General features: G+C 36.8%; 1 protein-coding gene and 1 pseudogene across 3 annotated transcripts in view; one reads left to right on the top strand and one right to left on the bottom strand.

Moving 5' to 3' along the window:
• Window positions 1–16,733, top strand: part of TMEM67 (transmembrane protein 67) — a 55,293-nt gene that overhangs the window by 24,738 nt on the left and 13,822 nt on the right. For all 3 annotated transcript variants that reach the window (XR_008619510.1, XM_024115907.2, XM_024115906.2), the window contains 7 exons: window positions 1,286–1,384; window positions 1,640–1,726; window positions 3,228–3,327; window positions 3,422–3,561; window positions 5,119–5,259; window positions 10,998–11,078; window positions 11,591–11,707. Coding sequence is in view for 2 of the 3 variants with exons in the window: in XM_024115907.2 (XP_023971675.1) it covers window positions 1,286–1,384; window positions 1,640–1,726; window positions 3,228–3,327; window positions 3,422–3,561; window positions 5,119–5,259; window positions 10,998–11,078; window positions 11,591–11,707 (765 nt within the window). In the remaining variant the exon portion in view is untranslated. The remainder of the gene's footprint in view (window positions 1–1,285; window positions 1,385–1,639; window positions 1,727–3,227; window positions 3,328–3,421; window positions 3,562–5,118; window positions 5,260–10,997; window positions 11,079–11,590; window positions 11,708–16,733) is intronic.
• Window positions 8,387–10,777, bottom strand: LOC112062189 (signal peptidase complex subunit 1-like; annotated as a pseudogene).

Below are 16,733 nucleotides of genomic sequence, written 5' to 3'. Positions count from 1 at the left end.
ATTCATGTGTTATTTTATCTATGTGTTACTTTGTTTAACAGAAACTCTTGATTTTAATATTGTCACATCTGAATAGGTTTTCATATTATGGCATGTGCTTTTAGGATCTTGTTTAGGAAAGCCTTCCCTATCTCAAGATCAAAAAGGTATTTGCCCATATTTTATTCTATTAACTTTATAGTTTCTCTTCTCAATTAATCTTTTTTAATGTTTGTTTTTATTTTTATCTATCATTTTTTGAATATTTACTATGTGCCAGGCACTTTTTTAAGCATTACATGTATAGTTCATTTAGTCCTCACAATAGCTCTATGAAGTTAGGTATTATTATCATTCCCATTTTATACATGCTGAAATTGTGGCAGAGGTTAAGTAAGTTTCCTATTCATTTAATTTTTATAGCAACAAAGTAATAGATGGTATTTCCATTTAGCTGATTAAGAACATGAGAAAGGCACATAGTAAACTTGTTTGTGCTGGGATATCTTCCTGACTCCAGAGCCAATGTGCCAAGGAATCAGAGGAGGGGGGCTTGATTTACTGTCTGGGATAGTCAAGAAAGGTTTCCAAGAGAAGTGAACTTTAAGCTGGGTTATCTGCGCATTCCACAAATAGTCACTGATAGCCTACTGTCTGAGTGCCAGGTGCTCTACTAGGCACTGTGGGGGTTGTGATAATGAGCAAAGAGAGACATGGTCTCTGCCCTCAGAGCTCACGAGAGTTTGCCAGAGAGAAGAAGGGAAGAATATTTGTAGAATCAATGCCCATTTCATTCCCCAAAACATTTGAGATAAAAGTGTGGAGTAGTTAATTATTGAGTAAGTGGTTGGAACTGGCAGATGAGGCTAAACATTTAATTTTTGTCTAGGTTGTGGAGGACCTTGTGAGTCAGGAATTTATATTTTAATAAGGCGTCACTGTACATTTTTAAGAAGCAGAGTAACACAATCCAATTTACATTTTAGAAAGCCAACTCTGATGGTAGTATAGAGGATACATTGGAGAGAAGGATTCCAGACTCAAAGAAAATTAGGAAGCGGTTCTGAATTTCTTAGGTGGTGAAAGGTGAGAAGGGTTGAATAAGACAGAGGCTATTGGGAATGGATCAAAAGGTTAGGACCCAAAAGGTGTCTAGGGAGTGGCTGCAGTTGGTCTTTCTAACTGATCCACGTATACATGAAACAAGGCTTCAAGCTTGAGAAACTGGGTAAATAACATGTTATTAAAAGTAATAGTATAAATAGATTGTGTCTATAATGGCTGTAATTCTCTTTTTAAATTGCAGACAGTTATGAAATTCTTGGTTTACTATGCTGGTGATCTGGCCAATGTTTTCTTTATCATCACTGTGGGAACAGGTCTTTACTGGCTTATTTTCTTCAAAGTAAGTGATTTTCTGAATTTAACCTAAGTGCCAATACCTGAATAACTTGTAAGCTTTCTTTATAAAGGAACTGTCTTTAGTTGAGGATATTTCTGATCAAGAGTATTGGGGCAAGTGCTAAACTCACGATTCCCTGAGTGTGCTGTGTTTATTGAGTGCATCACCACCTTCCTCTTTTATGCTTTCTTTGGGTTATAACTTGTGTTTAGTAAAAACTTTGTATGGTCATATTTAGCAGCGTAATTTTTATCATAGGCACAGAAGTCTGTCTCTGTTTTGCTACCAATGCCGGCTCAGGAAGAACGTTTTGTTACTTATGTGGGATGTGCTTTTGCTCTGAAGGTAAGTTTCAAAGCATGGGTTACTGAATTTAAAAGACCTGGTAATAAGCACATAAGTCTTTAAAATTAAACTGCTTTCAAAATCTTTGGTGTAAAATTTAGTTTAATTTTGGAAGAAAGCGTGAATTAATTCTGTTTTACTAGGAAGTCTACTTTTATTTATAATAGATATCTTATTCTGAAGATCTGCCTTAAATATTTTTTTATTATTTAATTTAACCTGTTAATTGAGAGTAAAAGGTACCATGCTGGATAAAGTGCTGAACTCTTAGCATTTGTTCTCTGCCTCCATATTCCTTTCCTCCTCTTCCCATGGCAACCCCCCTCCCTACGTCATTGTTCTGTCAATGGATATGAAGCTCTTTACATGCTTCTGTGGTAGATCTCATCCAATTGTGTTGTGATTATTAAGTGTCTGATGTTCCCACTGATCTGTGAGCTCCACGAAGAGAGGAATCATCCCATACTTAGATTTTTATCCCTTGTTTGATCAATAATGTGCCTACTAGGAAGAAGCCTTAGTTTAAACATATTCCATAAATGAAAATACCAGAAATAGGGAAAAGAAACCAAAAGTGAGAGCATGCTAAAACTTTAATTAGGACAAGCAAATTATAGTTGGAAATACCTTTATTATAAAGAAGTTAGATGATCTAGAAAACAAAGTATGCTTTTGGAAACCTTGGGAAGGAGAGACAATTAATGCAAGATCCCTGTATGAGGAGGAGGTAGTGTGTCTCCTTTCATATCCCTATTTAAAAGAAAGACAGAAAAAAGGAAGTCGAATTAATATGTATATAAAAATTCTGTGAATTTGGTGATTCCGTTATTTCGTGAGCTTCTGTTGATCCCCTAATGGTATTACGACTTTGTAACTTGTGAAAATTATATATTCTTGTGATTACAGTATGTTTGTTTCTTTTTTTTCTGAAGTATAGTTGGTTTACAACGTTGTGCCAATCTCTGCTCTGCAGCAAAGTGACTCAGTTATACACATAGAGACATTCTTTTTTTATATTCTTTTCCATTATGATTTATCACGGGATATTGAGTATAGTTCCCTGTGCTATACATTAGGATCTTGTTTATCCACTCTGTATATAATAGTTTGCATCTACTAACCCCAAACTGCCAGTCCATCCCTCTCTGCCCCACTCCCCTTGGCAACCACAAGTCTGTTCTCTATGTCTGTGAGTCTTTCTGTTTTCGTAGATAAGTTCATTTGTGTCATATTTTAGATTCCACATGTAAGTGATATCGTATGGCATTTGTCTTTCTCTTTCTGACTTACTTCACTTAGTATGACAATCTCTAGTTGCAGCCATGTTGCTGCAAATGGCATTATTTCATTCTTTTTTATGGCTGAGTAGTATTCCATTGTATATAGGTACCACGTCTTCTTTACCCATTCATCTGTCGATGGACATTCTTAAAGAATCACTGTTGGTTTCATAAGCAGGCTTAATGCAGATACTTTAAGGTGCTTTGTTTGTCATTCTCAGGCTCTGCAATTTTTGCATAAGCTCATCTCCCAGATTACCATAGACATATTCTTTATTGATTGGGAGCGACCTAAAGGAAAGGTTCTTAAAGCTGTTGAAGGTAATGAAAGTAACCATTTGTACCAAGATCCTTTTGCCACCATTGTAGAGCAAAGAAGGTGAAACGCTTTTACTCGTTTTATCTCCCCAACCAGGTGAGGGTGGTGTTCGGAGTGCTACCGTTCCCGTAAGCATATGGAGAACATATTTTGTGGCAAATGAATGGAATGAAATTCAGACTGTGAGAAAAATTAACCCACTCTTTCAAGTACTTACTGTCCTCTTCCTTTTGGAGGTATAAACTGTTTGATGCAATTGTATACAACCTGTGGGTACCTCATAAATGTTAATATAATTCCAGCTAAGTTTTCATGTCAGTGGAAGAGTTTTCTAAAGGTTAAAGTATTGTAATCAAGCCATTAAAAAATACACATAACATGAAATTTACCATCTTAATCATTTTAAGTATACAGTTCAGTACTGTTAAGTACATTCCCATTGTTGTGCAGTAGTCTCTAGAATTCTGTTCATCTTGCAAAACTAAAACTCTGTACCCATTAAACAACAGCTCCGTCTTCTCCCCTCTCCCCAGCGCCTGGAAACCACCATTCTACTTTCTGTCTCTTTGAATTTGTCTACTGTAGGTAAGGAGTGATTTTTAAACCACTGGTTTGTAGCAGAATCCCATATGAAGCTTTTGCAGAATACCTATGCCTTACCTCACCCCTCAAGATTATGTTCAATTCCGTAGCTCTGAGGCGAGCCCAGGTATCTGTATTTTAAGAACCACCCCCCATTATTCATATTCTCACTCCTGTATTAGAACCACTATTAGAAGGTTGAAATTTTCTAACAAAAATTGAACACCTACTATGGACTGTGTTCTGTCTTAAGAGCTGGGGCTGTAGCTTAACAAGACACACTGAATGGGTACATGCTTATGATCCCTTTACAGTTATTTCATGGGTCTGGGTAGAATTATTAAAGAATTATTCAGTACTGAATATGAGACTGAAATATGGAAACTGTATGAGTAACAGGTTTTCTCTAGAATTAGCTGCTTAAGTAAGGTTAGATATGAATTATTAACTTGTATGTCTGTCTGCCTTCCTTCCATTTTCCTTCTTTCCTGCTTTTCTCCTTCCTTTCCTTTTTAAACCTAGAGGAATGTGTGTGTCCCTAGGATATATGAACACTGTCTCAAAAATACATTTATAGTAGTGTTTTTTAAAGCTTTAAAAGGTGTTATGTGAGAAAAAAGTATTATAATGAAGTAAGTTTGGAAAACACTGGATTCAATAAAGTCTTGTAGATTTCTTTACCATAAAACTTTCCAGAGCTTTTATTCTATGAGGGTGGAAGGCATGGAGGTGAGTATAATATACTAACTAAACTTATTTGATCATGGTTTCCTTTCATCAGAGATGGTATCTTCGATGGTATCTTCCTCAAAAGACATTTTGGAAAATACTGTTTTAAAGTATAAAAGGTGTTTTACATAGTTCCTGGCATATGTTAAAACCCATGAAATACTGGTTGTTCATTGGTAGTTTACTGAAGAAAGCGTTATTCTCTTGACAGAAATTTTTGAGCTTTGGCTGCGTATATGATAATAAGGTTATATTGGCCTTTAGTCATATTGAAGAGAATACCAAATGAAATAGCTAAATATTTTGTATTAAATACTTTGTAATTAAAATACTGGATAATTATTTTTATCTAGATTTTCTACCGTTTATACAAACTTGAATACTTTAGTTTTTCAAGGTAAGGAGTAGAGAGGAGGGTCTCATTTTCAGACTAGAGGAGTTTTCTTTATGTCTGTTTAAATTATTTTTTCTTATTATTTCAGGTTGTAGGATTCAAGAACTTAGCATTAATGGACTCATCTTCTAGTCTTTCCAGAAGCCCACCTAGCTACATAGCTCCTTATAGCCGCATTTTGAGATATGCGGTGTCTACCGCTCTTTGGCTAGTCATTGGAATTATACAGGTAACAAGAGATTGTTCTTTTAAGCAACATTGCCTCTCTATATTTTTAACTCTGTTTACCTGCTAATCCTCAAATATTGACCACAACATGATTTCTATAGTATAAAGAAGGTGACAAGAACAACAATAATAATAACTAATAGCTAATCTTTACTTAGTATGATAATCTAGGCAGTGTGTTAATTAACTGCATTACACAAATTAACTTACTTAATCTTTATAGTAGCCCTCAGAGATAGATTCTTTTAGTATCCTCGTTTTATAGCTGAGGATGCTGAGGCACAGAAAGGTTAAATATTTACCTAAAGTCATGCAATTAGGAATTGGCAGAACTGGAATTTGAACCCAGGCAATCTGATTTCAGAGTTCATTTCTTATCAGTAGTGGGGCTCTGAAGGGTCTTTCAGAGTCTGCAGCTTTCTAGTCGCAGGGTTTAGTTTATATATAATGATAGGAATTGCTAAGGTACCCTTAATCTTTTCTTTTCTTTTGAAATATAACTTATAGTTTACATTTATTTATATATCATTGAATCTCTCAAAAACCAGTACCCCTTCTGAAATCTTCTTTGAAATATTTATTGAAATAGCGGAAACTAAAAATAAATCTTCTCAGGTCCCAGGGCTCTAGCAGAGGATCTTTTCTATGCTTACTTCCCTTATCTTCTTAAAACTTTTAAAAAAAGAATGAAAGGAAGAAAAGAAAGAAGCAGCAGCTACAGCGCTTAACTCTGATCTCTGCATTTCTTTCTCTTGCTTACAGACACTCCCATGAGTGGAAAAAGGCTTTCTGTTTGATTAAGATCTCTTTAACTTTTTTTTTTTTTGTAGTACGCGGGCCTCTCACTGTTGTGGTCTCTTCCGTTGCGGAGCACAGGCTCCGGACGCACGGGCTCAGCGGCCATGGCTCATGGGCCCAGCCGCTCCGCAGCATGTGGGATCTTCCCAGACCGGGGCACGAACCCGTGTCCCCTGCATCGGCAGGCGGATTCTCAACCACTGCGCCACCAGGGAAGCCCTCTTTAACTTTTAAGTAAGCAAATGAAGGTGGGACCTCTAGAAAGAATAGGTTGAACTTCCTATAAACTGGAGAGCAAATATTTGCCTTAAAAGCTTATTTTAAAAGATCTTTGGGATTGAAATCCCAAAACTCCTACAGAAATGGACCCAGGTGTCATTCCGTAACTTAAGAATAGACTCTAAATTTGCATTTATTTTAAGTTGGTGAGACTTGTTCAAACTTGAAGCTATAGGATAGAGCTAGTGAGGGATAGTTTGACAATCAGAAAAGAAAAAGAAACAGAAATTAGGATTTGAAATAAAATTCGATTAAAAGAATATGGGGTTTGATTTTTTTCCCTTCCAGTTTTATTGAGATATAACTGACATACAACGCTGTATAAGTTTAAGGTGTACAGCATAATGATTTAACTTACGCACATCATGAAATGATCACCACAGTAAGTTTAGTGAACATCCATCATCTCATACAGATACAAAATTAAAGAAATAAAAATATTTTTCCCTTGTGATGAGAACTCTTAGTATTTATTCTCTTAACTTTTATGTATAACCTAAAACAGTGTTAATTATACTTATCATGTTGCACATTGCATCCTTAGTACTTATTTATCTTATAACTGGAAGTTTGTACCTTTTGACTGTCCTTATCCAGTTCCCCCCACTTCCCCCTCCAGCCTCCACCTCTGGTAACCAGAAATCTCATCTCTTCTTCTAAGAGTTTGTTCATTTGTCTGTTTTTGATGTATAATTAACCTACAACACTATGTTAGTTCCTGGAACACAACATAGTGATTTGATATTTCTATACATTTCAAAATGATCACCATGATAAGTCTAGTTACTGTCTGTCAACCGTATTATGGGGTTTGATGTTTATCATCAGTATAATAGTAAGAAAATATTTATTTTTATATATACCAATATAAGTTTTTGTGAATAGATCAGATTTATCTGGGTGTAGAGAATTTAAAGGAATACCATCTGAAGCTTTTCATATCGGTTTGAGTACAACAATACAGAAACCCCAAATAGCAGTGGCTGAAATAAAAGTGACTTTTCTGTCTCCCGTGAGAAAGAAGAGCAGAGGTCAGCAATGCAGGGCCAGCAGGGTGGCTGCTGTCAGGCCCAAATGCCTGTTGTTCTGCTCTGCCCCTCAGGACTTCACCTCTAAGGTCACCTCGCAGTGCATAACAGCTGATGGAGTTGCAGGGGTGAGCCAGGGGAGAAGACCTCACCCTTTTTCCTCTTTACTTTTTTCACTATGAGTTTTAACTGAAAACATTAAAACAGGTTAACTACTCATAATGAATTATGAAACTGTAATAGTTAAATTGTATTATCATTTATGAGGCATTTATTCTTCCTTATTTTGTAGACCTGCAAGAAAGTTTGTATACGTGTGTTGTTTTCTGTTCTGCATTTCAGACGAAGATTATTAAGAGAAAGTCTAAAAGTTTTATAAATCAAAACCCAACTGAGAAGTAAAATATAGAGAACAAAATTTATATATAGCTGAGTATAGGTGGTTTTTAGCTCACGTTTTAGGTATGAAAACAATTTAGCTCATTTCACATGAAACACAAGCAGGTAATGTAGTAAAGCTGAATCTTGAAAACCCCTATCAGTTATCTTTAGCATGCCTCTTAATTTTTCTTTCCCCTGGTTTCTTGTCTTGTGTGCCGGAGTCTCAAACAGAACAAGTCTCGAACCACTTGAGGGGGTGTCAGTGATAAATGGGCCATGAAGGAAAATGTCAGCAAACACGAAAAAGCAAATCCTGCCATAACTATGTAGTCCACCCAGACTGTTCAGCCACATACCCATAGATAAATCCAAGTATTGCAGAAAAGAATAATTCCCTGAAGGGCTTCCCTGGTGGCGCAGTGGTTGAGAGTCCGCCTGCCGATGCAAGGGACACGGGTTCGTGCCCCGGTCCACATGATAAGTCTAGTTACTGTCTGTCAACCGTATTATGGGGTTTGATGTTTATCATCAGTATAATAGTAAGAAAATATTTATTTTTATATATACCAATATAAGTTTTTGTGAATAGATCAGATTTATCTGGGTGTAGAGAATTTAAAGGAATACCATCTGAAGCTTTTCATATCGGTTTGAGTACAACAATACAGAAACCCCAAATAGCAGTGGCTGAAATAAAAGTGACTTTTCTGTCTCCCGTGAGAAAGAAGAGCAGAGGTCAGCAATGCAGGGCCAGCAGGGTGGCTGCTGTCAGGCCCAAATGCCTGTTGTTCTGCTCTGCCCCTCAGGACTTCACCTCTAAGGTCACCTCGCAGTGCATAACAGCTGATGGAGTTGCAGGGGTGAGCCAGGGGAGAAGACCTCACCCTTTTTCCTCTTTACTTTTTTCACTATGAGTTTTAACTGAAAACATTAAAACAGGTTAACTACTCATAATGAATTATGAAACTGTAATAGTTAAATTGTATTATCATTTATGAGGCATTTATTCTTCCTTATTTTGTAGACCTGCAAGAAAGTTTGTATACGTGTGTTGTTTTCTGTTCTGCATTTCAGACGAAGATTATTAAGAGAAAGTCTAAAAGTTTTATAAATCAAAACCCAACTGAGAAGTAAAATATAGAGAACAAAATTTATATATAGCTGAGTATAGGTGGTTTTTAGCTCACGTTTTAGGTATGAAAACAATTTAGCTCATTTCACATGAAACACAAGCAGGTAATGTAGTAAAGCTGAATCTTGAAAACCCCTATCAGTTATCTTTAGCATGCCTCTTAATTTTTCTTTCCCCTGGTTTCTTGTCTTGTGTGCCGGAGTCTCAAACAGAACAAGTCTCGAACCACTTGAGGGGGTGTCAGTGATAAATGGGCCATGAAGGAAAATGTCAGCAAACACGAAAAAGCAAATCCTGCCATAACTATGTAGTCCACCCAGACTGTTCAGCCACATACCCATAGATAAATCCAAGTATTGCAGAAAAGAATAATTCCCTGAAGGGCTTCCCTGGTGGCGCAGTGGTTGAGAGTCCGCCTGCCGATGCAAGGGACACGGGTTCGTGCCCCGGTCCACATGCCGCGGAGCAGCTAGGCCTGTGAGCCATGGCCGCTGGGCCTGCGCAACCGGAGCCTGTGCTCCGCAACGGGAGAGGCCACAACAGTGAGAGGCCCGCGTACCGCAAAAAAAAAAAAAAAGAATAATTCCCTGAAACCCCTGTTCAACTAGCTTCTGGCCCTTGTAATCCATTTGTGTGGGCAGCGAGCTCAGATGCTCCAGCATGACTGGATGAGGAGGCGGGCAGTGGGGCAAGGGCAGCCCCAACTCAAGGACCATAGGGGCCGGGGTCTGGTCCTGTGTGCAGATTGGTGGGCCTGCCGATCGGGGTAGTGCAATGGACGCTCACCCTCTCCTCTTTGAGAGCCCTTTCAGAAGTGTCTTTGACATCTCCTTGGTCAGAACTTGGTCACATGGCCACACTTCACTGCACTGTCAGCTGGGCAGCAGTGTGCCCACTCAAAGAAGGGGTCTGTCACTAAGGGGAAGGGAAAGGATTGGTCAGGCAGCAACTAGCTGTTTTGGGCACTACCGTCTAACCTCGTTCTTTGTTTCTCACTTTGCGGTCATTTGATAGGAAAGTATTTCTCTCCATGGTCACATTCTCAAACTATCAGTGTTTATTCCTAAAATATCCATAAAAGTTCCTTTAGCCTATTACAGTTCCATAAATTTGTCTATACAAACTCTTCTTGATTCTCATAATATTAGGCTTTACTGTTCACTCCTTATATTTCCCCAAACCCAGCTTCTTCAGTTTTTAAGTGGCATCTTTCCGTTTTTAAACTTTGAATGTTACTGTTTTTCATGTCATTTAAAGGAGTTTTAAAATGTGTACATAGAGTATTTAGGAAAGTCTTTTCAGTATTCACCTGCTATATTCATTTACATATCTGAGTATATTTTATGTGCGAGGCACTGTGCTGAGCTCAAAGATACGCTGTAACAAGAACAAGTCACAGCTGTGACAAGTGCTGTGAAGGGCATCAGCAGGGAGGTGAGATAGTGAGTAGAGGGAGAGGTAAGGGGAGTGGACTTTAGGAATGCGACAGCTTTGAATTGGGTGGTTAGGAAATGTTTTCCTTCTCTGAAGTGTATCTAAGAAGGCCTACAATGTAAACTTTTCTCTTGTGATTTATAAAACTTCCCTTTGTAGTATTGTTATTAAATCTATCTAAGAAAACACTTGAAACCATTCCATTTGAATGTTTAACACATTATCTGTAGTTGAAACAGAATACTTGACATATGCTTTTTATGTGCTACTCTATCAGAGAAGATTAATTTGAAAAACAGCAATTTTTCTAGTGGCTTTTTGAATTTAGGAGACGAGCAGAATTGCAGAACCAGACCTAAATCTGGCCATTAATGCATTGGTTTATCCTAAAGCTTTTAAAGCCCCTTAACTTCCTCCCCCTGTGTTTGTCCTATCTTATTTTAATGACACAGAAAAGTTTTTTTAAATTCAAAATAAGCTCCCTCAGTGAATCTTAACACAATTCCAAAGCACTCTTCCTTTGACAGACGAATCAGAAATGATAAGTAGGATTTTATCCCACAGGAATTGTTTTTGGCCACTATGTTCTTGGTTGGAACTTCTTTTTTCTTATGACACTATACTGTGGCTATAAAAGAAAATTAAATCCTAAAATGTAATAAACATGAACTTGGCTTAATGTTTCAGATTGTGTTCTTTGCTGTCTTTTATGAGAGATTTGTAGAAGATAAAATTCGACAGTTTGTTGATTTGTGCTGTATGAGCAATGTAAGTACTTTCTGACTTTATCTTGCAACTGTTATTTCTCCCCTTTTAAAGGTCATGAGTAGGCTTTAAAAGTGATTTGCTATGATTGTATTTTTAGTCTGATTTCCACTGGTGGTTAATTCCAGAGATGGTTATAACAAGCTACAAATTAATATTTACTGTCTTAATTTTTCCTTCTTTATTTGCAGTTTCTTAATTATGAATTGCTTATGCCACCAAACAGTTGACTCAGCCTGAAGTCCCTGAAAAGTTTTCATATATCAACCCTGTTTCTTCCTTTCTTGGGAGTGTCTCCAGTCTCTTTTGCATCTACTTTTTAAAATAACCTCATTATCCTTTATTATCTTATTATTCTCTTGTTTTGTTATGTCTCATTATGTCTTATTATGTCTCTATGTTTTCCAAGAATTCAACCCTCATTATTTTGAGAGAAAGAAAGCAATTTTAAGAAGAACTTAATTTTTATTGTTTTGCAGATAAGTTGCTAACTGCTTCTTCTTCTCTTTTGATAGATATCAGTGTTTCTGTTATCCCACAGATGTTTTGGTTATTACATTCATGGTAGATCAGTACATGGGCATGCCGATACTAATATGGAAGAAATGAATATGAATCTTAAAAGAGAAGCGGTATGAATGTATTTTATATCTTTTTGTTTTTTAAGTTGAGAGATGGGTTCTCTTAATCTGGGATTTGTAGTAATCTTTTTAAAAAATCCTCATTGATTACTTTTGAAAGTTGCTAGGATACCAACTCATTACCCTGAACACTGAAAGGGAATGAATCAAATTCCATCCTACAGTTCTTTTATAGACCGTATTTCAAAGTAACCAAATAATTCATGAGGGAAAGATCTTCCTGTTGGAAGAAAGTAAAAGGAATTCTAAGTTAGAAAATCACCATTTTGGAATGACTAATGGATTAATGCCTATAGGCTACAATCATCAATGGATGCTAAAATAATTAAGTGAAGGATGACAGGGAACTTTATAATGAGGAATCAGGTTGATATAATCTGAACACACTGGCTCAACCTTACTACAAGTAAAAATTAGGAAAACTGACATTATGCACTTCCTGTCATGATGCAGTAAGGAAGTACATAATATCACCCATGAAATATTCTTGCCTAAGAAAATTGAACCTGAATGTAATCAAGCCTCTAGATCTAACCACCAGTTTACAGGAAATAGAGGAGATAGAGGCAAAATAATACCACAGGAAGCAATTAGCCAGATGCAAAATGTTAGGATGTCTCACAGGACAAACGACCCAGTGTCTCCAACATATCAAAGGCATGAAGAGAAAAGAAGTGGTGGTGGTGGTGGTGGTGGAAGAAGACTGTTAGATATGAGAAATTTAAGGAAAAAAAACAATCAAATACAATGTGTAGACTTTGATTGGATCCTGATTCAAACAAACCAACTATAAAAAAATCTTTGGGAAAAATCTTGGAGATTTAATAGACTAAATATTAAATTATATTAAGAAAAGATTAATTTTATTAGGTGTGAAAATGGCATTTTTTTCCCAAGGTCTTATTGGTTAGAGATAGATACAGAAGTATTTGCAGATGAAATAACATGGTATCTGGGGTTTGCTTTAAAAGAAAAAAGTTGGGAGGATAGATGAAAATTGGTAAAATGTTGGTAATTGTTGAAGTTGGGTGATGGATGGTTTACTGTTCTCTCTACTATGTATATTAGAAAACTTCCATAAGAAAATTTAAAAAGAAAAATATGTACTTAAGAGGAAAAACCAAGAGGATTTATTGATTAAGGGACTATACCTGTGACTTGCAAGAACTTAATAGATGATAACAACATCTCAGAGAAGAACAATTTGTTTAATACATTGAACTGAATCAGTTGGTTAACTATTAGAAATTATACCTGGACTGAAAGGTTAAATTTAAAAATGAAACTATGAAAACCTAGAAAAGAATATTTCAGATTGGGAGATGACAATCTAAGCATAAAATACAGAAAGAATCAAAAAGGTAACATTTGTTGATTTTACTTTATTAATGTAGAACATTTGTGTAGACAACAATTATATTAATAAAAGACATGGGGTAAAATTCTCATAGTAAATATGACAAACATATTGATAACTATTGAAAGTCATATAAATCAGTAAGCAAACTAAGTTAAAACCTCAATGGAGGGACTTCCCTGGTGGTCCAGTGGTTAAGACTCCACGCTTCCACTGCAGGGGACACAGGTTCAATCCCTGGTTGGGGAACTGAGATCCTGCATGCCGCAGAACACGGCCAAAAAACCAAACCAAAACAAAAAACTCCCATGGAAAAATGACAAAAAGATTTTTTAAAATATGTAAATAAACAGACGAGACTAATAAACCTCTAAAAAATATTCAACTCATAAATCATAAAAGAAATGAATGTAAAAATAACATTTTTACTTTCTTCAAATTACCAAACTTTTTTTAAAAAAGCTAATAGTTAGTAGCATCAAGGACAGGGTGAAATGGGCACTGGTCTCAGAATACATTTTTACAAACCTGCTGGAAAGCATTTGGCAAGAGCTTTTTAAGAATTCATTATCTTTGGGACTTTCCTGGTGGTGCAGTGGTACAGAATCCGCCTTACAGTGCAGGGGACGTGGGTTCAATCCCTGGTCAGGGAACTAGGATCCCACATGCCGCAGGACAGCTGGGCCCACGCGCCACAACTACTGAGCTCGCGTGCCTCAACTGGAGCCCGCAGGCCGCAAACTACAGAGCCCATGTGCTCTGGAGCCCACACACCACAACGAGAGAGAGGAAAAACCTGCATGCCACAACTGGAGAGAAGCCCACGCACCACAAGGAAGAGCCGGCGTGCCGCAGCTAAGACTAGTTTTGTGCGCTTGAGAAAGTTGTTTACCCTTTCTGAACTTTAAAGCCCTCTCTATAAAATTAAGTATAACCTTCTAAAGGTTGTTGCGTTTACACATGTGTAATCATCGTGTAAGGAACCTGGTATGGGTAGGCGCTCAGAAAAATGATGTTACCGTTTCTAATAATAATAATAATACAATCATCATCAACAACTTCTTCATCTCTATTGGGAAATTAGGAGAATATGAGCTAAGGCAGTGGTGATGAGTTTAAAGAAGAAAAGATTGCCAGAGATGTTAAGGAAAAGAAGGTAGGAGAGAAAGAGTAGTCAAAAATCATCCGGGGGCTTCCCTGGTGGCGCAGTGGTTGCGCGTCCGCCTGCCGATGGGAGTTGCTGAGGATATAATGTTAAGTGAAAAAGAAATCAGTACGATCCCAATTTTATGCCATCTATATGTATATGCCTAGATAACAACTGGAAATGAAATACCTTAAAATACCTGTATCTCTTGGTGTTCAGATTATAGGTGATTTTTTTTCTTTTTTTGTATTTTTTTTTTTTTTTTTTCGGTATGCAGGCCTCTCACTGTTGTGGCCTCTAATAATAATAATAATAATACAATTATCATCAACAACTTCTTCATCTCTATTGGGAAATTAGGAGAATATGAGCTAAGGCAGTGGTGATGAGTTTAAAGAAGAAAAGATTGCCAGAGATGTTAAGGAAAAGAAGGTAGGAGAGAACGGATTTCCAGCTTGTGTGACTAGGTGGTTGGTGGTGGTGCCACCCTTCACTGAGACAGGGAGTGCAGGTGGAGGACCAGGTTTTGAAGGAAAGAGGATGAATTTGGTTTTGAATATGTTGTGTCTTGAGGTACCTTTGGGACATCTAGGAAGAGATGTCCAGTAAGCCATTAAATGTAAGGAACTGGGGGACTGGATCTTAGGAGAAAGTAAAGGCACACAGTAAGCTGGGGAGTCTCATCAAATGAGGTCATTGCTGGAGCAATGGCAGTGAAAGGTCACCCACAAAGAGTGTATATTGCTGGCTTGTTTATTTTTTTTAAATATGTATACAACTATATGTACAGAAGTGCATATCTTGTAAGGATATAGCTTAATGGCCAGTGAATTTTCACAAACTGAATATATTCCTATAACTAATGCCCTGATCAAAAAAGAATGTTAGCAGCAAGCCAGATGTCCTCTTGTATAAAACAAGAGTTCCTAACTGGGTATCCATGGGCAGCTGAGTCACTGAGGTGATTCTCTGTACCTCCCTGAAATTGTGTGCAAGATTCGTATATGTGTGCTTCCCCCACTTCCTCTCGTGAAAGGGTCTGTAGCTTTCATCAGAATCTTAAAAGGGTGTTCACATCCCAAAAAGGATGAACCCCTACTTGGGGAGTGAGAAGAGAAGAAGTCTCAGAGAAGAGCCTTAGGGGACTACTTGAGACATAAATTATAGCACACTATTCTAGTCCTTGCTGGTTTTGTTTTGCTTTTTTTTATTTATTTATTTTAATTGAAGTATAGTTGATATACAATGCTGTGTTAACTCTCTGCTGTACAGAAAAGTGTGTTTTGCGTTTTAAATTTAATCTATCTTAGAGAATCTTTCTAAGATTCTGTAGCCTTTAGTTATATAAACAAATAGAGAAGGGATAGTCATTACCTGATCATTGAAAGATATTGACTGTATACTTAAACTACTAGCAATTACAACCCTTGGTGCAAATGTTAGAACTGATTTTTATGAGCAGAGTTCTTTGATTAACCTTTTAGATTAGCAAATGTTAATATAATACCCTTTGTTTATTTTTTGTAAACCATGAAGTATTTTTTTCTTTTTTTAAATTCAGGTATAATTGACATACAATAGCCATGAAGTATTATAGTAACTAGTTGTTTTTAAATATCCAAGTTTTATCACCAGAAATTTATCACAGGTTTATTCTATTTTTAAATTTCTAATTTATGTCTTATAACTTGCTTTTTTTTGATAGATGAAAGTTATTCTTTCAGCAGTGTTCTGTATTATGGAAATGAAGCCACTCTTCTTATTTATGATCTGATGCAGGGGACGTGGGTTCAATCCCTGGTCAGGGAACTAGGATCCCACATGCCGCAGGACAGCTGGGCCCACGCGCCACAACTACTGAGCTCGCGTGCCTCAACTGGAGCCCGCAGGCCGCAAACTACAGAGCCCATGTGCTCTGGAGCCCACACACCACAACGAGAGAGAGGAAAAACCTGCATGCCACAACTGGAGAGAAGCCCACGCACCACAAGGAAGAGCCGGCGTGCCGCAGCTAAGACCTGATGCAGCCAAAAATTAAAAAAATAAAGAGTTCATTATCTTTGACTTACTGATTCTATTAATCTAACTCAAGGAAATAATTAGCAATGTGAATAACTACTTAGGTTCAGGATCACAGTCACAGGGCTTATTTATAAGGGCAAAAAATATGTAAAAATGGGAGAATATTAAGTAAATTGGTTTACCTATACAGTGAAACCCTAGGTAAACATTAAAAATCATGTTTTATAGAACATTTAATGACATGGGGAGTTGCTGAGGATATAATGTTAAGTGAAAAAGAAATCAGTACAATCCCAATTTTATGCCATCTATATGTATATGCCTAGATAACAACTGGAAATGAAATACCTTAAAATACCTGTATCTCTTGATGTTCAGATTATAGGTGATTTTTTTTCTTTTTTTGTATTTCTCCATATTTTATAAATTATCTGTAGCAGCATGTGCTTTTTTTTTTTTTTTTTTTTTTTTTTTTTTTTTTTTTTTTTCTC

The sequence above is a fragment of the Physeter macrocephalus genome, chromosome 15 (genome assembly GCF_002837175.3).
Source record: "Physeter macrocephalus isolate SW-GA chromosome 15, ASM283717v5, whole genome shotgun sequence".
Classification (NCBI taxonomy): domain Eukaryota; kingdom Metazoa; phylum Chordata; class Mammalia; order Artiodactyla; family Physeteridae; genus Physeter; species Physeter macrocephalus.
Note: the sequence above shows the minus strand (reverse complement) of the source record. Positions and strands in the feature narration are given on the sequence as shown.